At 37.3% G+C, this 24,633-nt stretch overlaps 1 protein-coding gene across 1 annotated transcript in view; it reads left to right on the top strand.

Annotated features, from left to right (window-relative positions):
• Positions 1-24,633, top strand: part of KCNH5 (potassium voltage-gated channel subfamily H member 5) — a 182,793-nt gene that overhangs the window by 23,243 nt on the left and 134,917 nt on the right. Inside the window, exons 2-5 of the mRNA XM_072427655.1 lie at positions 4,455-4,578; positions 9,652-9,758; positions 14,462-14,590; positions 21,804-21,858. Of these exons, the coding sequence (XP_072283756.1) occupies positions 4,455-4,578; positions 9,652-9,758; positions 14,462-14,590; positions 21,804-21,858 (415 nt within the window). The remainder of the gene's footprint in view (positions 1-4,454; positions 4,579-9,651; positions 9,759-14,461; positions 14,591-21,803; positions 21,859-24,633) is intronic.

Genomic DNA, 24,633 nt, shown 5'->3' with positions numbered 1-24,633 from the left:
ACAGGAAAATGCATTGGCTTGGGTATAAACTTGGGCACAAAATTTGTCCATTTTATACTTTAATCTTACTAGTACCATCCCCAGAGCAGTTAATGTTCGATCTGGAAATGCTATCAATGCTGCTGGAAATGTTATATCTTGCTCTCCCAGGTGTATTTTTGTCTGACCGCTGCACACTGTGGCTTCCCCACAAACCCATTCACTTACAAAATGCATTGGCATGGATATAAACTTGGGGCACAAAATTTGTAGATTTCAAGGAGCAATCCACAGAAATGCCAATTAAATTACCATGATTAAATACATGTAGGGGAAAAATAACAAAATCACAGTCTCTTTTTTAGGCTGAGGAATTTAGAATGTTTTGAGTTGGGTATGGTTGTTGGCTACCAGTTGATGGTGCTGTGTCCCCATAAAAAGTGTGTAACAAACTAATGTCTCAGACCTTAAGAATTTTTAATACACTACATGAGGACAACTCCATCTACTGGTGTGACCCAAGTGTAATCTGAGGTTCTTTTTTTAATCGCATGGTACATGTTTTATTACTACCAGTCCCATCCCCAGGACAGTTAATGTTTAATCTGGAAATGCTAGCAATGCCATCGCAATATTTAGCATCCTGCTCTTCCAGTTGTATTTTTATCTGGCCGCTGCACACTGTGGCTTCCACACAAAGCACGAGTTTATTTAAAGAACTTGTTGGCCACCAGGTTACTATAACCTTTTGTTAATAACATAGAAAATGTATTTTCATAATACTAACCATCCCTCAGCCTCCTATATTTCTAATATCAATCTTTGACAGCCTTGCCATATCTTCATTCGAGTAGACAACCCGGCAAATTGCACTGATAATCTCTTTGTTCCTTCGAGCGTTCCCTATTTACTCAGTGCCAGAGACACTTGGGGCCTGTACTTCAGAGTGATCAAGGCTTGCTGGAGAGTTCTTCATAGAGGGAACTTCATTTAAATCAATAGCTTGACACATTCTTTAAACCAGAGAAAGTGCACTTGAAGCAAACGCTGCTAATTTGCTGGCAGCCACACAGACATTTGTCAGATCACTTTAGAAGCATTGTCCTCGTTCCCATCCTCCTTGAATGTGAGGGAACCTAACATCAATGTCTCCTCCTGTCTAGCACAAGATATTCAAAGGAATATAGGAGAAGGAAAGGGAGGGGAGTAAAGTGATGTCAGATACTAAACATTTGTGTATTATGTTTGTATTGCATTATTAAATACCCCTATACACATCATTTGACTGTAAAGCAGGTATGGGCAGCACGGTGGCTCAGTGGTTAGCACTCTGGCCTCTGCAGCTCTAGATCCCGGCCATGTCACTATCTGCATGGATTTTGCAGGTTCTCTCCGTGTCTGCGTGGGTTTCCTCCGGGTACTCCAGTTTCCTCCCACATTCCAAAAACATGCAGTTGGGTTAATTGGCTTCCCCCCCAAAAAATTGACCTTACACTACATTAATGACATATGACGTTGGACATTAGATTGTGAGCCCCTTTGAGGGACAGCTAGTGATACGACTATGGACTTTGTACAGCGCTGCGTAATATGATGACGCTATATAAATACTGTGTAATAAAAATAAAGCAGTTATAACTGGACACCAAATGTGTGGATTCTTATAAGTAGTATGCACTTTCTTTTTAGTGTATTACATGCTATGTTAACAGCTCAAATCTAGTTTGGAGCCTTTAGAACACAAAACTGCCCCTGATTACTGGCCAATGGGTATGCTGTCTTCTGTATACATTAACAATGGGCTTTCAGCCCAATGCTTACATTGCATTCATTCACCATGAGCACAGTAAAGATTTACACTGCAGATATATATACTATATACCGTGTAATTGATTGGCTCAAAAGGAGAAGAGGTTTAATCAGCAAACATGAAATCATACCCAGCTGGCATTCAGAAATAGGCTTGAAAGTCTCTGTCTTGTGTTTTATTTAGGAAAAGAACAGTTCACATAACTGGTTGCATTTCCAATATGATAATCCATGAAACATTATAATCATTAGTATCAGAAAACTTTCTTTACTCTGTTATCTGTTATGCCATTGCTCCCAGCAACTGTCCTAAAGAAAGGCCACATTTTGCTCTTTTAATAAGCCTTCTTGGATCTATATTAAACCTCAGCTAATCAAAGAGCACTAAAGGTTTAGAATGGTTTTAATTCGCGAATTTACACTGGCCATTCTCGCTTACAATTTCAGTAAGCGAGAAGGGCTGAATTTGCCGCGAGATCGAGTTTTCAAAACTCGCTCGCTCATTCCTTATCTCTACCATTACCTTGTAGGCTTACCCAGGTCCTTTATTCTCCTCCCCATGTAAAACATAGAAGAAAGCTAAAAAAACCTTCTAATGTTGGCTTCTAATGTCTCACTATGCTACATAAGGTATATGGAGAATAAAGGATATGAACACCTCCATATAAACTTAAAGCAAACCATATTCTTGCTTCTCCTGGTACTTCTGGGTATGGAGGAGCAGGTGACTCTGGGTCAAATCAGTGCTGGTACAAGGGGAGTTCATTGTTCTTGATGAGCTATATCTAATGACTAACATAGCTCCAAAGACTGAGTGTAGCTTAAGGGGAGCAACAGAAAAGCAAGTACATATGTGTCTAAGTAAAGTCAATCTTATTCTTTTACCTGAGTAGTCAAAACACAGATTCATTGAAGATTGAATTGAGCAAAACCATTTAATTATGTATAAGTGTGCATGGGACCTATGAACTTTTGATAAAATAGAACTTATGCTATAGTACTTTGTCACATTATCACTGTTAAATGTTCGAGGTCTTTAGCAGGGGTGTGTTGGGGTGGGAACGCCGTGCCCTCACTTTTTTTGGGAATGGGCTTGCGTGCCCACCTATATTTTGCAAAGAATTCTGGCCAGTCAGCCCTCCCACGGGGTCAGGAGAAGAACCCCACTTTGGGAGGGGGGCACTATCCACAGCCACAAACAATGTCTCCCGTATGGAACTGCAGGCTCTGGGCGGTGGGCAAGTTGTCTTTCTGAACACAACCTGCCTACTCTCCCATTGCAGGCTCAGACCTGCGATGGGAGAGTGGGTGGGTTTTAGTATCAAGAGGTCACTCTGGGGGAAGTTTCTTCCCCTTTGAGTGATACATAGGCAGCGGTGAAGTTGGGCGGGCCATGGATAGTACCATGCCATCTTTTTTTTTTTTTTTATGTTTTTTAGACTACACCTCTAGTTTCTAGTAAGTCAATATATTCACCTTCAAATCCATCATTGTTAAACAAATTGCTACCTTCGATGTTGGTTGACCTCCTCATAGTTCTCTTTTTAAAGGGGTAATATTAAAAGAAATATTTTAAGTAGCTTTTAAAATATGCTTTCAAGTGCCTACTTTGATCTGTTCTCTTTTACACCTGATCTATTTACTTTTTTATTTTGAACTTTTTCTACTTTTTAATTTTCAAAGTGTTGTTAATTATTTTGTCTTTAATCTGTTTACTTTTTTCACTGAATCTGGATTACTAACATATTTAAATAGTTATCGCATTCTACTATTCTTTCATTTTTTTCCTGTTAAGAAAAGAATTAAATTCCATCCCTTAATGTGTTTTTTTTGTTCTGTTTGATGTTTTTGCTTTGATTAGTTTTTGTGACTTATTTTAAACTTTGTTTTAATCATGTGGCTATGTATTGAATATTGCTTGGAAAATCGTCAAACGTGTCCAAACTTTGAGTGACATCAATGCTGGGCAGAGGATCTGAGAATCTCTAGGTGAACATGTTCTTAAAGTGTTTTTTTTTTTTTGTTGACTTGTGAAGTATTGCCACAGGCAGTATTTGTCTTTAGCTAAGCACCCAGAATATCTGTGAAGGTTCTCATGTATGCAGGTCGTTATATATCCAGGACTTGTTCTTGTATGACAAAGACTGCTTTATTATTTTTGTAGAAAAAATACACCAGCATTTATATTCACACAATCAACCCTAACACCGCACTGAAGATTTTTATTGATCAAGAGGTGTGCAATGTGTTGAACCACCCTGTTCTATTACCATATCTCTATCCTTGGTTTTAGGAAGTCTGCATTTGGACAGGGACTTTTGAAGGTTTAACACCTATGCAGACTTTCTGACATTGAGGATGGGAATATCCTTATAGCTTGTCAATCAGCACCTGACCACACCTAGTTCTACCCAATGCTTTCTGGATTGGCAGCAATGCCTTTACCGCGCAAACTCTCCCACTGAGGTTTTCAGTGTCTAGGAAGGGGAACATGTGAGATTAGTGAAGCAACAGGTTTATTTTATGAAGCTTGTACATCACATAATAACTGGATTTGGTACTCCTGTATGCTGTAATACAGGAGCCTTTTACTTTTATTTTATTCCTGATAACCCCTGATACATATATTGACTTTTATGTTGTTTTTTTTTTTCCTCTCTTTTCAGAATCAAGTTTCTTACTGGGGAATGCACAGATTGTGGACTGGCCTGTAGTGTATAGTAATGACGGTTTCTGTAAGCTTTCTGGATACCACAGAGCTGACATCATGCAGAAGAGTAGTACATGCAGGTGTGTATGCATCTTCCTTCCACCTAATGTATCAAGCATGCCATGGACACTTAGGTAATGTGTTTTTAAGCAGAAAAAGTGAGTAGATTTGAGCTACATTGTGATGGCTATGCAACCAGTCAGGACCAAGTTTAACTTGGTGGGATGGTCAGGCTCCCACAAATGTTTTGCTCTATAATGTTTTTGTATAGGAGTGTTGTTAAAGCTGGTCAGTGAGATCCAGAAACTTTTATGCAAATCACGTGTTGATGTTTATTGCACTTGAAGCGGAGTCAGCCAAATCAATGCAGTTTGCATTAAATGAGCTTGTAATTTGCATAAAAGATGATTTTTCTACATCTCAATGACCATTTTTTAAAAAAAATGTGTGTGTATATATATATATATATATATATATATATATATGTGTGTAGGTAAGTTACTATATGGATATCCAGGTGTTTTACTCATCTGCAAAGCTGCGGGGTTTTAAGCCCCATACAGATGTCAGATTACTGCTACTGGAAACTTTTTTTCCTGATCGTTGACAGATGAATAAATGAGTGCCATGCACATGAGTGCTATTCTGCTCCATAAGGAGGAAAGAGAAATATGAGCGAATGGCACCCCGCTGTGGTTTCCCAATTGGCCAATCATAAATCTGTAGGGTACTTATTCTAGATTTTTGCTCAAACTTCTCAAACTATTCTTTTCTGTAGTGGATACCATAAGGTGCCAGAAGATACTTCTTTAATTTAAAATTAGATGTGGTTCATTATATAAAGTGATTTTTCGCTGCTTGTCATTTTATCATTTCAAGATTAAATTATGTCTCCATTTAGATCAATGTTAGCAAGCTGAATCACCCATCAGCATCTTAAGTACACTGGGGACTGATGATGCATTGTTTTTCAAAGATCATCACTGTTGTTTTTGGCCTGGTCTTCTTGCATTGAAGTTTAACAAAATTTTGCCTGCATGCCTTGACCCTTAACCCAGAGCAATCAATCTGTATAAAAACTTTTTTTATATACTGGGCAGTATACCAGGGCTGAGGTTCAAATGGATTGAATTCAATATTTTTTTATGTTATAAGGACTTAACCTGATCCCTAAATTAGCCTTTTCTGCTCTTCAACCCTACTCCTAAATTGCATACTCAACCATCACATAAGACCTAGACCTACATTGGTAATGTAAAGCTAATATTTAACTTGTTGTAACATTTAACCCAATGTTTCTTTTAACCCATTTTTTCCCAACCAGCACTCCTCCATAGATTGCTAGGGGTTTCTTTGAGCAATGAGCAGTTTGGGACTCTCAGGTCAGTTTAAGTGACACCAATGATCTATAAGGGTGACATTCTTCCCAATGGCCAGCAATGTAAGATGCATTCTTCATACTGACCACCGTGCTAATATACTGTGAGCTGTACATATAGTAATTATAGAGGGAATTCCCTGAAGAATTGAAGGTATTTCAAGGGTTTCTCCATGTTAAAAAGGTTGAGAGAAGTTGCACCAACCCAACAGTTCATAACTTCTGATCCCCTACCTGTTTTGTAGCACTTAAAAATAGATTAAATATAAATATATAATTATGTATTTAATTTAATATATATAATATATAATTTAAATATATATAATATTATATGAGATTATAATGAATACATGCTATATAGATGCTATTTGTAGTGTCTTCCCCAAGGCATACTGCGACCTTACTGTCCGTTTGCACATAACCTTACTTAAAGCACCCCTTCCTATATTCACCCGGAAGTAGGAGAAGGCTGATCATCTTTCTATTGGTCTGATTCCTCCTTCAATCAGCATTCACCTTGCACTGAATTACACTTTATTGTCTTTATTCTTCCCTTTCTCCAAGCTCTGCTTTAGCTGGTTAGGTCAAATTCAATATCTTTCACTGCTTGCACTTAAAAAAATTCATCCAGTGATGTAATAATTGATGAGCTGCATTATTTGTGCCTTTTTCTGTCTGCCTAGAGTTCAGCTTTAAAGTATTTCTCTATTTCCATTTAGAAGTTGTACACGTAGGATGAAATAGCAGTGTTGTGTGCAGATTTGATGCAATGCTAAGTACGTTACAAATCAATATAAGGTCTCTGCATATTAGTGCCAAATTGGCACGTGTTCCAGTCGGCTAACAGCTCTTAAGTCTCTGACAAGAAGGTTAAAGAGGGGAAAGTTCCTATATTAGCACCGTCCAGCGGATATCCTAAGGCTCCTCTCTGTTTGGTTGATTTTACTTACAGAGGAACAAATTGCTGGCACATCTTTTTCCAAAATTTGATCTTAAGCTTCAAATTGCCTTTTATGTTTTCCATAGAGGTTTTCATCAAACACAATTGTTTTAGGGACATGCAGAATTTTTCTTCAGTGTGTTTATTGTTTCTCAGCATATATAACTTGCTTATAAGTATTCTGAGTAATCAATATGCGACTGTTTAAAATATTTTGATGCAGTGCAGTATAGCAGTACTGGGGTTCAAATGGATTGTTTTATGATGTTTGTTTTCTTTCCTCTTGTAAAAGGTCCTTGGTGTTGTAAAGTAGAATAGACTCTCTTGGGGCATATACGTATTATTATTATTATTATTATTATTATTATTATTAAACAGGATTTATATAGCGCCAACATATTACGCAGCGCTGTACATTAAATAGGGATAAAGCAGACATTGGTGAATTTCTATTTTGCATTACTTGTCATGTTTGAGAAAATTAAATATTAAGTGGACTACAAAGAGAATTATTGGGGGCATTAGAGAACTGTTTAGGACTGATCATTGCTACTCACTGTCAAATGATGAACCTTTGGTTTCCAACACAGCAGTTAGGGCACCTGGCAAGTTGCCAACTGCTGTGAGCAGCCAAGGACATTTGTGATCACTGTCCATCTCAACTTTGCCTTGGGACTCTCAGACCTTGGATAAACTGTGGTTTTCAACCGCACTCCCAACCTCTCCCAATGAACCTAGGTGGAAGGGTTGGGAATAATTTTGTACGTGTGGTCATGATCGCATGGTGGTGGGACTAATACTTCTTGGAAGCATCATGTTGCTTCTGGCAGTGCTGTTGCTTTTCTTGCACAAAAGAAAGAATCACTTGTCATGAGTAGAAACAAGGGTTGCTGTCAACTCAAGAAAAAGTGACTTGTGTAACTGTTAAATTTATGTCGACTTTCCATAAGGGCAATAATGATTGGTAATGTAATATCATATTCATCCCCAATAGGGGTCTTTGCATGCTGCAGACTACAAAGGCATGCAGTCACTTTCCTGAGAAGTCAATGAATGTGTCCATGACGGCTTGTGGTCGCAGGAAGTGGATCCAAGTTTGAGTTGGACACCAGGAGTAGGACATTTTAGGGGTAGGCAGGAGGACACTAGGCCGGACTCTTTCTCAAGTCCCCCACCAGGAACACCCCCTGAAAGGAAATCCCTCTCTCCCGCAATGCATACAGAGGGGGGGGCATGTTCCCTATTTACCCCAGTGGCGGAAGTGTTAACGCCGGCCACAGTAAATAGGGAAGAAAGCCACAACACGGAGACTCAAGAGCCGAATGCAGCTCCAGAGGCTCCGGTAGTTTGTTCCTAAACAAACTACTGGCTAGGCCGTATCTGGCCTAAAGGCTGGAGTTTGCCATCCCCTGATTTAAAATAAAAATGTCTTTCAGACCAAAGCTTTTGTCTCTTCTTTACATTCTAGACAGTGAACAAATTAAAACTGTCTAGTGTTGTTGCATTTCACAGTATACATTCACAATATAAATGTAGAGAAACTGTGTTGTGTTACTAAAGTGTAAAATCAATAATAATTTTGCATAATATCACTTTATATAAGAATAAACACTCCTATGTAAACACCATGTCCTGGAGCGCAAAGGCAATGCCCAATTAACTTGTACGCCTGCATGAAATGTTTCCAGTGCCCAACAATCAAGGCGCAAACATCAGATATGTAAACACGAATGGCTGGGGATTCATTAGCTAAACCTCGTAAACATAACACAAGTGTAAACACTGGATCTTAGATCATGAATATTGCTAGAACATCTTCTACTTAAATAGGCTCAGTGCGCCTAAAGGAAAGTTTATTGGTTCATATGGGTAACACAGGGCATCTTTTTACTTTTTTTTTTAAAGCATAGACTTTTTGTGATGAAAATTTTATATTTGTATTTATTTTAACTGCAACACACTTCTATAAATTTGTTTGTACTATTTAAGTATTGGACATATATACTACACTAAACCTTGTGTTCAACCTCTATTTTAAAGCACTTGCCACTTTACAAAGTCAGGTGAAATCTATAGTGGTCAAAAAGCAGATTTTTGTTTTACTGATTGGTCCATGTAACGGAGTGCTATCTGCTTACACACTTTGTGCTTAAAAAGTTCCCCCCATTTCATAGCTAAGAAAGTGTCAAAGTTCAACTCCATGCTTGGAAAATTCCCCACGAGAGCCCTGCCTGTAATTGCTGCCTTCTTTCCCCTACAGTAACTTCTATTTTTGCCACAAAATGTCCAATGTGAGTGTAGGATTTTGTGGACCCACCCATGAGGGGCTTAGTGTAATAATGCAGAGATCAATGATGCAACCTCACTTTCTGCATCTTCAATGCTCCCACACCAAGAATCAGAAAGGAAAATGGACCTGTGCATCATATATTATCACATATAAAAAAAAGAAAGATTAAAAAATAAAATAAAACAAGATAAAGTAAAAGATGCTGAGGAAGGGAAGGTCGGGAAACCCTGATTTAGGTTTTATGGTAGAGCTATGTATGTTCCAAGTATTCACTAAGTGTTCTTCGGTTGTATGTAAGTATGCATTCCTACATGTCTACTAAATGGCTTGTAATATTTGAAGTTTTGATAGTAGCATATCATAACGTGTTCATTGACTTTTTCCTAATCTAATGACTTCTATATTCTGTGGTCATTTTACAAAAAAATGTTTAAAGCAAAACAGGTTTAAGGAGGAGCTTGATTAATATCTATTGTCTATATTCTTGCAGAAAATGTATAAATGAACCTGGTATTTCTAAGTGAAAGATTGCTTTTGTTTTGCAGTTTTATGTATGGCGAACTGACGGACAAGAAGACAATCGAAAAAGTTAGGCAGACGTTTGAGAACTACGAGTCAAATTGCTTTGAAGTCCTGTTGTACAAGAAGAGCAGTATGTATATTCTTATCTCATGTTTACCAGATTGGTGGAATTACCCATGAAGTATACCTAAATAGCACAAGGAATATATTGTTTAATGGACAGAAAGCAAACCTCTAAGTGCAATACCCAAAGCCACCATTCAGAGTCCATTTAAATGCCAGTGGTATAGCTGTGTCATACATTTATAAAGCAATGTAATTCGCTTTACAGTCGTGCCCTGCACCAGCATTGGGGTTCCAGAAAAGATGGATGAATGTTAAAAGACCTAAGAAAAAGAGGAAAAGTCCATTCATGTGACCTTCCCAATGTGAAATGACTGGTTCTCCGTCATTCATGGAACAGTCTAAACTTTATTGAGCATTGAAACCCCCATTGGGCTTCATTGGCCACACGTAGCAGGACACATTTATTGATTGGGATGAGCCATCGTGTGCATAATAGAGGTCAGCATAGTGATATCCATTCCCATTATAAGTTGGCCCCCTTGGTCCCACTTTTCTCTAATAATTTTTTAAGCCTGTAAATGTACCTTTTTGCTGCCGGTAAGATAAAAGTGACATTTATACAATCTTTGTACTGATGAAGAACTAGGAACAAACATTTTTGGGAAGTTGGCAGTTTCAAATAATGCAGTTTGATACATGCCACAAAACATTACCTATAAATATCAGGATTGCTTGTGTAATAAGTGTGTTGTTCTCCCTTGTGGAATGCTTGTTTTGCATCTTTTAGAAGACCACCTGGGAAAGGAACACAGCTGCCTGGGATTTTTTGTTTTGTTTTATGAAACAGGCTTACGCTTTAATGGTTTGTGAAATAATATTAAATATGAGCCACAGAAATCATGCTTAAAGAGACCCTGTCACTAACCCTTGCCTAACCAGATAAATATACTGATAATGACTGATGTACTCACGTAACTTTAAATCAACTTGGCATTTAGATGATCAAGGATGGGGATCAATCTTCTATGTTTTGAGTAAGCTGTTTATGATTCTGCCAAAAACTGGGTTACTTATCCAGATTAGGTTCTTTCTTATCCACTTTGTAGTAGTAATAAAGGTAATTATCAGGCCAAAATAAAATGAAATATGAATAAATCTCTACATATTTAATATCTACAGTTCATACACATTTCCCTTTGTTTCAGTTCTTTAAAATAAAGGGAAATACCTTTTAATATCCCTCCAAGAAATTCAATGAGCCCCTAACTGGTTTGGAAAACTACGCTTATGCCCCCAGGTCTCATTGATCCCCTCTATTCGTGAATTTATTCTGCTTAGTATGAACTGACTTCCCAGCAGCTGCCCCAGTAAGAATTTTACAGAAGCACAGAATATAACTGGGTTTTAAGGTTTTAATGTAAAAAGACAACAGAGACTGTTGACCCAGGGAACATCCGATTGCCTCATGGAATCAGGAAGGAATTGTTTCCCCTGTTGTTGTTTTGGCCTCCTCTGGATCAACTATGTCCATAGGGTTTTATGCCTGGTATATGTTTATTTCCCTAGTGGTTGAACTCGATGGACTTCTGTCTTTTTTTCAACCTATGTAACATCTTCTCATTCAGATCCATAAAAGCCTTCCCATACTTGCACAGTTTTAGATTTTCTTCCGCTCTGTAATTCACATTTTTCCAGGGTATGATCTGACTTCAGTGTAGCTTCTAGTTCGGAAAGCCCAAATTTCCAAGGCTCGTTATCTTTCTAAAGGTTTGCTAAGGCAACATTTTTTTTTTAATTCTTCCTCACTATTTTTAATAAAGATTTAAACGTATTTTTATCACGGTCTGTGTGCCCATTGAAGATCCTTCCCCTGATTTCCAGGTACAAGTAAAATAGGAAACGTTTTAACTGATAAAACAGACTGCAATAAAATTTGATGGAGGTAATAACCGTTTGCTTCATAACTTTATCAGCATGACTATTTCTCAAATACCACTCAATATAAGACAAGCAATTAGTTAATATTTTATATTACTTAAGAAGGGTACTTTTTACAATCAATGAAATATGTGTTGGCTTTCTATGGAAATTCTTAATAAAATCAGATTTTGGACTCTCTGCAAGGAAGCAGCACTTTTATTCTGCATTGTTCTACAAATACAAACTTGACAGGTTTAATATCCCTTTTCCAATATTCTAAAAATAGAAGAAGAAAGGTCCCAGCTTTAAAGGCATGGAATCTCCATAATTTTGTGTCCCAGTTTACAGTTTTCTCACTTTCAGTCACTGAAACACTTTGTCATACCCTGACACACAAGTATCACTAGTAAAGGAATTGGGAAGGATTTTACAGAGGGACACAAGTCAGGTAACCCGATAAGCATTTCCCTAATCTGACCATTTTAAAAAATAAAAAAGCTGCTTTGTATCTAAATTTGTAAATCTTTTATGAATCGGCTGCCCTTGGGATTTAAGTATATGTACAGGCATTTGCCCGATGTACCCCTAAACCGCCTTTTTATTCTCTAGTGCGTCTCAGCAAAAATTATTATTATTACACAGTATTTATATGGCGCCATCTTATTACGCAGTGCTTTACAAAGTCCATAGTCATGTTACGAGTTGTCTCTCAAAGGAGCTCACAATCTAATGTCCCTACCATAGTCACATGCAGTTACCACAGTCTGCAATACCACAGTCTAAGGACAATTTTGGGGGAAGTCAATTAATCTAACTGCATGTTGTAGGAATATGGCATGAATCTAGGGTACCGGGGGAAACCCAAACAAACACAGGGAGAACCTGCAAACTCCATGCAGATAGCGCCCTGGCTGAGATTTGAACCTGTGACCCAGTTCTGCAAAGGTCAGAGTGCTAACCCGAGCCACCGTGCTGTTAATATTTCTTTCCTCTTGCTTCTGTTAAAAATTCAGCTTTTATTACTCTGACATAATCACCAGGCTTATAAAATTCTCCAAATGGCAACTGCTTTGATATCCGCTCCCACTGATGAAATTAGGCCCCCGAACTATATTTCCCAAGCGCCCCTTCCCTATAAACAGTGTCTGGGGAGGATTCTGGGAGTCAAGAAAGCAGCAGCATTATTTTAAATTAATATTCTTTATTAGTATTTCGTGTCGTAAATTAACAATACAGTATAGAAAACAAACATATGAACAGAAGAGCTTTTACATGGATGTAATACAACTGAACCATATAATATAAATTTAACGACACATTTAGGGGGATTCCTAAAACATAAAATATAGGGTGAAAAGAGTAAGTTTGAGGGTAATGGGTTGGGCCTTGGGAGGGTGCTTCGGGTCCTGGGGTTCTCTGTGAGGCCAGTTGTGTTTAAAACCCATGGTTCCCAAATAATCAAACTGTACTAGGCTATGTTTAATTATGTAAGGCGGTAAGGGTTAGAAGAAAAGCAGCAGCATTATTTTGCTTTGAAAGGAATCGGTAAATGCACAAGGAGCAAAGTGTGGGATAGGCAGTGCAGCATTTAAATAATAACTTTCAGATGGAAATTACAAGCCACTTGAGGTGATGAGTATCCTATTTCTTAATTTATTGACATAGTAAGCCAAAATAACCAATCAGAAGTTTTCTTTTGTTGTCTTTTAGTTGTTAGCGGATTGATTTCTTCTACTTATCACTGGCCTATTCATTGGCTTATGTAATAAATGCAAAATTGTTATATGGTAACAGAAAAAGATATTTTACTGTTGGTGATCGATGTTATGTGACTCATTGTGATTAGCAATGAGGTTCAGGTTTGTGACGGCAATGGATTTAGATAGAATTATGCAATGTTTTCAGTTTCTGCATTCCTTCTGCTTTGCATGGCCTTTGAACATTGGTTAGTTGGGTTACAAGGGCCAATAATGGGGGATTTTTGGCCAACTTCCTAAAGAATCAAAAGAAAAGGATATGGAAAACTATGTGCGGTTCACATTTCAACCAGCCTTTATCTTGGTGTGCAGCCTGAGTGGGTGCGAAAAAAGAGGGCATTGAGCAAGGTTCCCCCTCTGCCTATCACATACCCGGCGATATGCTTTTTAACATTAAAGGTGCAAGCTTAATCTTTCATTTTAAAAATGGTAGCTTGCAAAGATTCTAGAAGGAATCTCAGGTAATGGGTGTGGTATAGATTTTGAGTTAATTCCAGGGACTAAAATAGTATTTTATAGGCTGTCTCTGAGTTTTTTTTCCAATATTCTGTCTTCGCCATGCATTATTATTTAATTTTGCATTGGTACACATTCCACGCGGAAGTTTCTGGCTCCCCTCGTCTGTTTTTATATTAGTTTTTTTATTCAGCCTAAGTTTCAAGCCTATTTAGTTTTTACAAAGGTTTGCAGAACTCTTGTTCAACTGAACTCACTCATGCACATACAGTATATATAATTCATGAATGGATGTTGGTGGTTTCAGGGACAAATGTACCTCAATGTATGTGGCCATTGTGTAACCATTAGTGCTTTCTCATATGATCCAGAAGTTGGTCACTGGCAAATTACAAGCACTCTTATTTTTCTGATCCGTTCTTTAAATGTCCCAGCAAGAAGGAGTTTGGAAAGCTTTGCTGGCCTCCCATGCCATGTTCTTTCATCATTTTGGACAGACTACTATGCTGCCATATCACTTGATCTGTATGGTAAATGTAGATGGCCACAGTTTCATAGTTTAATTTATAGCGGTAAACCCTTTTATCCTCCGTTGTGTAAATTAGCTTGACTACTAATTCTTTTCTCTCCGCAGGAACCCCGGTTTGGTTCTATATGCAAATTGCACCGATAAGGAATGAACATGACAAGGTTGTGTTATTTCTTTGTACTTTCAAAGATATAACTTTGTTCAAACAACCTATTGAAGATGAATCTACAAGAGGTAAATGTCCAGCATGTCATAGTCATGTGTAAATGTAGCATGTTGTGTTTATAAACATACTATATATTATCATGGTGTTCATGTTGTGTAGAATGTAAATATGAAATACTTGGTGAAAATGCAACAAGATAACACTAGAGTATCGGTAATTTTACTGTACAAAATGGTGTCCAAATGGTGATTAAACATCAATGCAACACTGCAGGAATGCAGATTACACCAAAGAAATTATGTCTAAAATGGGTAAAAACTTAACTTAATGGGTAACTACTTAAAATTGGGGGCTGCTATGTGAACCTTACTTTTTGTCCGTGTTTCGTGCTTAAGTTTAGGAAACATATACAGTATATCAACATGCAAAGAAACATGTATCCAGAAACAGACTGGAGAAGATAGACTTTCATAGGAGAACCTGGGTGATCAATTAGTTGGCAAATGTTTTCAGTCCTGGACCAGATATATTCCAGGTTTGCTCCCATGATAGTCAATCTTTTTCATTCTTGGAGAGCTTTAATAATCAGGCCCAATGTACGCAAGCACTCTGTTCCGTTTTTTTTTAACTTTTTTTATTTGTTTTCAATACTTTTCTTGCTACCCAGCTATCTCTTATGGACATAATACATTTTGCAAAGTAATAATGGCGGGTAGATAACATTCCTGTAGTTTTTCCATTTTTCAACACCACAGATTTGAGATTGAATTTTCAGTATACAAAAGTTTCAAGTGCATCTCAAAACTAAAAATACAAAAAAACTAAGCATAATCATTATGATTTTCTATTGAAATACAAGTAGCATGAACATTCACATTGATACTTTATAATAAAAGAGATTTATCCAACAAGGAAAAGGGGCATTTTAAATAAAATGCAAATAACCAAAATAGGTAACAGTAAAATAGATTATTTGTCTTGCAAATTTGTATATTGGTTCAGTTGAAGTTGTTTGCCATGAAGATTTTGCCATGGTGACAGTGGTTACATTTAAAATATATAAAGAATTAAAAATACCCACACAATAATATACATTTCAGATTAATTTCTTTTTCTACTCTGCTCAAAATCTGGGGAAAAATAAATATTATATAATATATAAATAAAATGAAGACCATATAAATAAAATGAAGACTACAACCAAGAATTGGTTGTAGCTTTTCAATATATATTTTTTTCTTTTTCTGAGAGTTTTATAAAAATATATTTGTTAAGTTTCTAAAGAAGTATTTTTTAGTAGAATTAGTCTTGGAGTGGCTTGTTTAGAAATGCTCCACTGGTCTCTTTGAAGATCATGGTGACACATGGGGCCTGATTTATTCAATCTGTCCAAGGCAGCAGAGAATACTCTTTTGACAGTGAAGCTGGGTGATCAAGCAAACCTGGAATGGTTTTTTTAAAAAAGTCATTAGCTATTAGCAAATGTTTTCAACTTTGAACTAGATCCGTTTCAGGTTCCAAGTGTATCCTCTCCAGCTTTGGAGAGCTTTAATAAATCAGGCCCATGGTGTTGATGGACTACTTGACTTGTGTTGTACTTATTGGTATTTCCACCATTATGGAATCTTTATAGTGATAAGTTTCTGCCCCCAAAGCAGCTGGTAGGATGGTGAAATGCATATTTTGCTTTGCAGCTGGGGTTATAATACCAACAGAATAGAACTTTGATTTATTTTCCTTGGCAAACAGTTTTTACAAAGAAATACTGTATATGTCAACCTGGACATTATTGGTTACTCCACATCTCTACAGATCATATTGTGTTTGGGAGTTTATTGGTTGATAGAAAAGATTTGAATTAGAAGTAAATGAAGATCATTAGAGGAGGAGATGTAGGGTTCCTATCACATTTGTTCTCAAATAATATGGAAGGCAAGGGTAAGTTCTAATGTCCATTACCTAGCTATGTTGTGCGGAAGAGCAAAGACAATCTCAGGAATAGATGGATAGAAATATAAATCATTTTTGGTTGGTAAAACCACTAGCTTATATTTATATACCTTTTTATAAATTCATCTTTTAAATACATATTTATTTATGAATTCTCTTTTACATTATACTTTGTTTTCAGTTCAATATTTTTTAAAAATGAAAGTTATGTGGGTAGCAGTATTTTCCTGCATCTAGTTGATTTCATGTCCAATAATCCCATAGATGAATATTGGCAAGTGTTCATTTTAAGCCTGTCTTAGCCTAAATGGCAGGTTAACACAGCACGAAAATATGTCAAATATCCCAATGCTGTGCAGGCAAGAGAACACCTATAAGAACATCTATATTCATAAGTCAATGTTATATAACTCGTAGGTTTTCACAGGACCACTACCAATATTTATGAAATGCTTAATTTATGGAACCATCAAACAAATTTAGTGACTTTAAGACAGCAATCTGCAAATTTATTTAAAAAAGTGAATACTACAAACTTTTCAGCTTTCAAATGGATCTTCCAGAGAAGGCTCTTTATTTACACAGCACGCTGCAAAGAGTCGTGGTAACCTGACACCTTTCTGGGGTTTATCTTTGAAAGATACATTTGAACGTGGCAAACTGTCTTTAATGTTGTCTCGAAATGCGTTCTTGGGGAGCAATTGTAGTGCAAGCACCCGCCACCTTTATACTTACCGCTGCTTTCCTAACATCTGATTAAGCTGTCTATATGCAGTAGAATGCATGATTGCAAAATTGTCTCAATTGAAATTCCTGAAGAAGCAGATACCATCTGTGAAACATGTTGAATACAAATTGAGACACTGTATTTTCTCTTATTCATGTTTTTTTATCGAAATGTAAAATATAAAAAAGTAATGTTCATTTTTTTTTTTTTAATGAGTTTGCAGGTTCCTACCTTAAAAGTCTTTAAATTTGTTTGATGGTGCTGTTAGTCTATTTTTGGAATGTGGCAGATGGGAATGATTGTTTTGAGCTGAGCCAATTTTTTGAGAAATACCATATGCCTAATTGCCATGACACATTGCCTGATGGTCGGAAAAATGCCTCCTAAATTGATTGCCAGTGGGAAGAATACCACCTTCACATGTACCCAAATAGATCACTGGTATCACCTTTTTTTTCCCCCCTTGAAATAAAATTTAGGTTTTACAAAACTCCTGCCAAACCAAAGTAATAAATACAAAATTGAAAGGTTATATTTATAACCAAAAAAGAAACTTCCAAAAAAGACTCCCTTCTATTGACGGTCATCAAGAAGCATATCACACTTTCAGACACCAACTATAATTATTGGTGGGATACACCAATGATTGATGGATCATCAGTAGGGATGGGCAAAAATTTCCTCGAACTTCAGATGGTTTTGGAAATTTCGGCGAACTGATTTCCCAAAACCATTGGAAAATCTAGGAAATTTTAACGGGGATTCGCAGGGAATCCTCCTGTTTGCGATCCCTGGAGCACTAGAGGTTAATTAACCTCTTGTCCTGGGAATATTCCCAATGAATGCGGCTGTTGTTAGCTCTTCTAACTGTTGTACAGCAAAACCGCCCAACTACCATCAGCTGATGAACATTGCCCATTCTATACCTTGACAATGGGGTTTACAAGATGACATTGGAAACCACTGACTGTGAGCCTGTAAGGGACACAGTGGGTTTCAAGACTGTTTGTTTTTACATTGCCAAGAAGAAGGTGAACCTCAATTCAAATGTGATTTTTTAAATTTAATTAATTCAAACCAAACTAGTGCTCTGTAGTTATTTTGTAAGCTGACAACACTCCTTCTTCATACAGTACAATGAATGTTGTCACCCAAGGAAAGAAATAGTGTTAGTAACAGGATCACTGGGTAAAGAGGAAAAAAAGACTGAAAAATTGAACCAGCCACCATACCTAAAGCTGGCAAGCTGCAATATATTTTTTTTAATTTAAATGCACTGTAAGAGAGGACGGACCGGCCGCTATGAGTAATCATTTTCTGCATTGCTGAACTGAGAGATCCTGTAAAAGTTTGTGCAGACTAAGGAGTGTGTCTGAACCATAAATAATTGATATCCGCACAAATACGGCTGCTGTGAAGGCTGTGTAATTAACGCATTGTCCTCACCTGTTGTTCACAACGGAAATGAATAAAAACAATACTGCAGCGAACAAACCTAAAAGAAACTGCTGATAAATAATTAACGTCATCTTGCAAAAAGTTGCTTGTAAAACAGAGCCAGATGATAAGAGTTTAGCGTTCAGCATTCTGCAGTTTAGTAGGCAATAGAAAAGGAAGTTGCAGTTACCCCAGAAACATAATATACTATCAGTTCCCAGCAAAAGTCCCTGTTCACACAATAATTAATGTATGGCAAACAAGTAATTGCTTTGCTGCAGACAACAAAGTAGAATAGTACTCACTGGTAGTCCCCAGAGCTCTTGCCGTAATGTACTATCGAAACTCATAGGTATGATGGCCAGTCTTGCACTATAGAACTAAATGATTAGGAAACCTGATCTGCATGCCAATATGGGCATTGAACACCCCATTCCAAAACCATGTGCATAGTTATTTGGTTGACTGACCTTTATTTTGTACAGCAGTGGTCCCCAACCTTTCGGAGCTCGCAGACCACTAAATCTACAGACTTCAGACTGTGCATGTGCGGGGAGGCGTGTGTCATTCAAAGGGGAAGAAACTTCCCCAAGAGTGACGTCATAATGCCAGAATCCATCCACTCTCCCATCACAGGTCTGAGACACAACTGGCCCACAGCCCTGAGCCTGCGATCCATATGGGAGACATGGTCCACGGCTCTGGCCAGTGCGCCCCCCCCAGCGGACCACCGCTGGTCCCTGTGCTATCCCAGCCCAGCTGTCAGACTAGTGGGCCGTGAACCATGGATTGGGGACCCCTGTTGTACAGCATTCCAATTCCTTGCAAAGCCATTCTGTAGAGTTAGAGGTCAAAAACCTATAAGAGCTATCTACATGAGACTCCTCAAAATATGTATAAGTGGACTTAGCTTTGTACATGGGCAGCTATCCTGGAATAGAGTAGGGCCTTTCCAAACTGTTGCCACAAGGTTGGAAGTACACCTTTGTATTAAATGTCTTCATATGCTTTGGTACTAACAGTACTTTTAGGAAACACCTGAACCTAATTATTGGTCAGGGTGTCCGCATAACTGTAGCTATTAGGTGTATGTCCATACAACCAACTGTGAAGAAATACTTTAAATACTCCAGTATTAACCAATATTTTTTTCATATTGATTACTGTTTAGACTGGTAATAATGATGGTCACATTGTGTGGCCTAGGTCTATACTCGAATCAAAGCATTTTAATGTATTTTTAGGTAGAACTTTGGTTTATCCCCAGCTCAATTTATATTTGAATGTAATCAGTATTTAATGATCTGTTTGTCAAAACGACTATGCTATGTTTAAAGCAGTTGGGTTGTTTGTATTTTGTATTTAAATAGTACTTTTTTAGTGAATGAACAATTTGAATGGAGCTGTGTAAAAGTATTCAATTAACCATTTTAGAAGGATAAGTGTTGATTACTGCAGATTTCTCAGTAAGCTGCTTTATTTGTAATGACCTATATAGCCTGATTTAGTGCTACTATGTAAATGCCATTCTTGGGATGGCATGTATTAGTTCAGCTTGGAGAGCTAGATAGGAAAAAAAAAGTTCATTGCTGAGTTTGTGCACAATGAATTTCCATTGTTGTGCTGAGTGTGCAGTGTGCCTCTGTCTTTTAGATCAGCGTATGGATGATCTGATGAGGCACATGGCTTGGATCCATGGAGCCAAGTGCTGGAGAGGCGGCTGGTGTGTTTGTTCTTTTACCGCTCATTATATTTGCCTGAAGGGTTCTGTATTTGAAAGCCTCGTGCTAATGGATTGTGGTGCTGAGTAAAGGAAAGTCCCATTTTCCTGGTGCTTGGTAATTTCTGTGCAAACACTCGGTAATGGGGATGCATTCTGAAAGCAAACCATTTTTAAGAAAAATACTATCTGAGCTATCACTAATGACCAACTTTTTTTAAATGCAGTGTGCTTGGGTATAATTTGGTCCTCTGGCTTTAAGGCGGAACTGCATTTCACAAAATATTGCCCCCAGGTAGGCTTATTATTGTAAAAAGGACAAGCAATGTCTCTTCTACAGTAAAATAAACGTACCTGTCTGGTGGTCATCTTTTTAGTTACACTCACTTGCCCTTGCTCTGCTGTGGGTGCCGCCATCTTTTTCTGGTCCTCTTCCATGTGATTGGAACTTCAGTCATCTTAACTGGCCAGAACAGGATGATGTAACTCCCACACATTGAAGTTCATTCTGTTCCGGTAGTCTCAGGGAATGTTGGGAAACCCATGATATCAACGCGTCCTATACTGAGCTCAGCATATTCAACTCAGTGGTCTTGAAAAAGAACATTGAGAACATCCAGGCAAGACGTCACCTATCCCTTCTGCAATAAAGTCCTTTTCGCATTTTTTTATAGAAATATAGTTTCACTTTTTTATTTTTAACCACTATCTGGAGACAAGTTTGCAAATAAGGGAGTCAGAATCTTTATTTGCATTCCTATTTAAAGTAATAAAAGAACATCAGCTTGACAGCAACTAAACATTCCATAATTGGCAGAGAAGTTCAAGGAAGATAACAATGGTAACTTCCCTAATATTGTCAACTAAGGTTTACTTTGAAATGCAGGACCCCCTTACACACATCAAGAATACTCCTAGTACAGGTTCGTACAAGCGTGTTAGCACTACTTGTATAGAGTGTTTTTGCTGGGTTTGGAGAGGTGCCAGCAAAGCAGACCTCATACTTTACCCCAGATATGGGAATCAAGAATGTAAAGTGACCACACTTCCCCAGATCTGCTTCCATGCTTGGTCAAATTTGGACAGATGCACAGGAAACTGGCAGGGTACCCAGGTACGTTAGAAGAAAATACAAAATTCAACAATAAAAGACACCAGACAATATCATTACACAAATACTGGAATAAAACTATTTTTTTGGGTTCACGTTCAAGCCAATGTATTTTGTAGAGTGTTATATTGTTGTTCTTTCACCTAGTATTGTCCAAAGAATAATTTCCCATGACTACGTAGTAGTGTCATAATTGCTTGATAATGTCTGTTTATACCATTGGGAATAACATTCATGACACTAGGGTTTGTCTCTCATTTTATGTTGACCTCTATGACCATTTCTTATAAATAAAAAATGAAAAACAAAACAAAACCAGCCTTCTTTTTTATACAGCTAACCTTGGACCAACGCAGCTAAAAAACACACAAAGTAAGTCAAAGAAGCTGCTGTAGTGCTTTCAAGCTCTCTGTAGTCCCTATCATACGTTTTATTAGATAAAACTTCTTTTTTCTCCAATGTGTAGTGTGCTGATCCTTTCTCCTGCTATGAAATGCTTCTCAATGGAATTCATAAAACTTAGGCCAGCAGAAAGCTGAGGGATTTCAACAATTTGTGTTTTTCCAAAGAGCATGTAACTTTTTTTTTTCTAATTTGTAATGGATTCTTTTGTCTATGTTTTGAGATAAATAATATGCAAATGTATTTTGTTATATGTAAAAATGCACCATACTCATCTTTTGCTTGCAAGAGTTTTATGAATGCTTTAAATACATAAATGTATTTATGATGCTTTTAACATTTTAATGACATTTTAGCAAAATTTTTACATCTGTGTTATGGTCCTGTGAACAAATAGTTATAGCCTTTTCACCTGTGTAAACTTTGTCTAATCAAGACTTGATTCTTTTTCTCCCCTTAGCATAGTTATAGATCTTTCCTGCTAAACCTGGCACTGTTCTATTCCTGCATGATCGTTCTCATGCCAGTCAACTTTTTAGCTTCATTGCACCACCAGCTATTCACCGCTACCTTTTTTTCAAGTAGTAAAATCTCATGGAAAGAAGAGTTTTTTCTCTGTAAAATTCAGTCCTCTTGCAGCTCATTAGATGACCACCTTGGTTTGGCATCATCTCTATAGGAGGAACTTAATGGCTTCCTTGCCTAGCATAAACTAGTGCTACTCTAAAGTGAATCAGATAGGAGTTGCCTTTTCAGTCTAAAAAGTCAAATTAAGCCTACTGATCCTCTGAAACTTGTAACATCCTGACACCAAATAGACAGCGCCAAACAATTTTGTCCTAGATTGGATTTAGAAGTCCCATAAATTCTTCAATAACCTAACTACCCCCACTCTAGACAATATATTGTACATCTCCCTAAAAACCTACCAACAGACCCCAAAAACATACCAACCTAGATAGACTAGCCATTGGTCCACTTTTGGATGGAGGTATATTTTATGGTAAATCTGTGGAATGTTAAACCCATCCCATTTGTAGATGATGTGCTCCCTCTATTAGCGAGTGTTCTGAGAACTCCAGAAAATATCTGGGCAATGGAATATTGCAAATACTGGACTTCAGCTATGAAATGAACACCTACCACTTGATGATCGGGGAGGTGTTAAAATCCTAAAGTGGTGACTACAGTAGATAATGTCAGTTGCATAATAGAGACCAAGGATCAGGCCTTATCTTATGTTAGCCTCAAGAGCTATCCAAAGTTAAATAGAGGTACCTATAGATGCTTGTTGTCCTTTCTTAGGTTATCTTGGTCTTAACTAATTTGTTTATAAAGAAAAAAATAATAATATGGGACAAAAATACATTATGGATAAGGTTCCAATTTACTGCTTATTGCATGAGCCCCACTGGTGATCAGCACATGTGTCTTCACCTAAAAGCCGGCCTCTGACCAGGTACACTTGTCTAGAGAAAAAAATGAGCTATTGGTAAATTTAGGGCAGAAATATTACAAAATATGTAGCTAGGTTTCCAATCATCCAGGTCAGCGCTGGATTAGCAAATAGAAAAAAAAAGGTATTCCCAGATGTACATAGCATGCAGCTGATTTGTGTACACTGGGAACAAAAGTTGAGTCTTTTAGCAATCTGAATGCATAGCCTTTACTTTTGGCACTATTTTGGTGCCTTTCAAAAAATCACTTTTTGAGCATTCATTGCATATTTTTTTTGTTAGCTTGTATATATGTCCTTGAGGTTATTGATAGCTGTAGGCTAGGGTTTACTTTCAAATGTTAGGTTTCTGGTCTTAGTTATATTGAGGTTAAAGCTCAGCGCTAAACGTAATGTTTCATTTTAGGGGCAGAAAGTGAGGGGAACTCTCTCTAGTAGGGTCAAGACAGTAAATAATAACTAAGGGGTTTAACTCTTTTCTGCGCTATACGTAACAAACAAAAGATTACTTGATTTATTCCTAAAAAGAAATTAAAAAACAAAGTATTGTTGGTTATATGGTTTTTACTTTTTTTCCTTCCTGTGGCCACAGCATCAGCCTATTCAGATAATTCATCTTGTAAATAAAGAATCAGTGACAGTATAATTCCCAAGTTTCTATTATGTCTGTAGTTATCTCTGCTCCGCTAGCAGGCCTAGATTCTTTTCCCCTTGTCGCTTTCAGTGTTCGCGATATAACCTCACTTTGATCTCTCAGGCGCTCTAGTGTATTTATTTTCCCTGCTCCTATTTCTGCATGCACATTTACCACTGATATATATCTTGTTGTTATTAGTGTAGAGAGAATCACAGACCAATGTGCGTGTTTGGCCCGGAGCCATTTAAAAAATGAATGACACAAATATTTTTCAAGGCAACGTAAAATCAGCTTGAATATTGTAATCGAATATTAATATTGTGAATAATGATGTTTAAAAAACATATTTGCAGTAGAATGCTGAACTCCAGGCAAGAAAAAATTCTGGAAGTAAAATTCATATATGGGAACTGTTCTAATTACTTTACAAATGGATTTGTTATTCGTTTCAGCCATATTTGTGGTAGGAACCCCTGCTAGTAGGAAGATCCAAAGGACACTTGGAGGATGTAAAGCACTATTTATATATATATATATATATATATATATTATACCGGGTCCATTATGCATTTCATTTGACATATTGGCTAAAAAGATACGCCATACAATTTATAGGGTGTTAAAACCAGGATAACCAAACCAACTGTAAGAATACATTTATTTATTACCTT

Source organism: Pyxicephalus adspersus, chromosome 12 (genome assembly GCF_032062135.1).
Source record: "Pyxicephalus adspersus chromosome 12, UCB_Pads_2.0, whole genome shotgun sequence".
NCBI lineage: Eukaryota > Metazoa > Chordata > Amphibia > Anura > Pyxicephalidae > Pyxicephalus > Pyxicephalus adspersus.
Note: the sequence above shows the minus strand (reverse complement) of the source record. Positions and strands in the feature narration are given on the sequence as shown.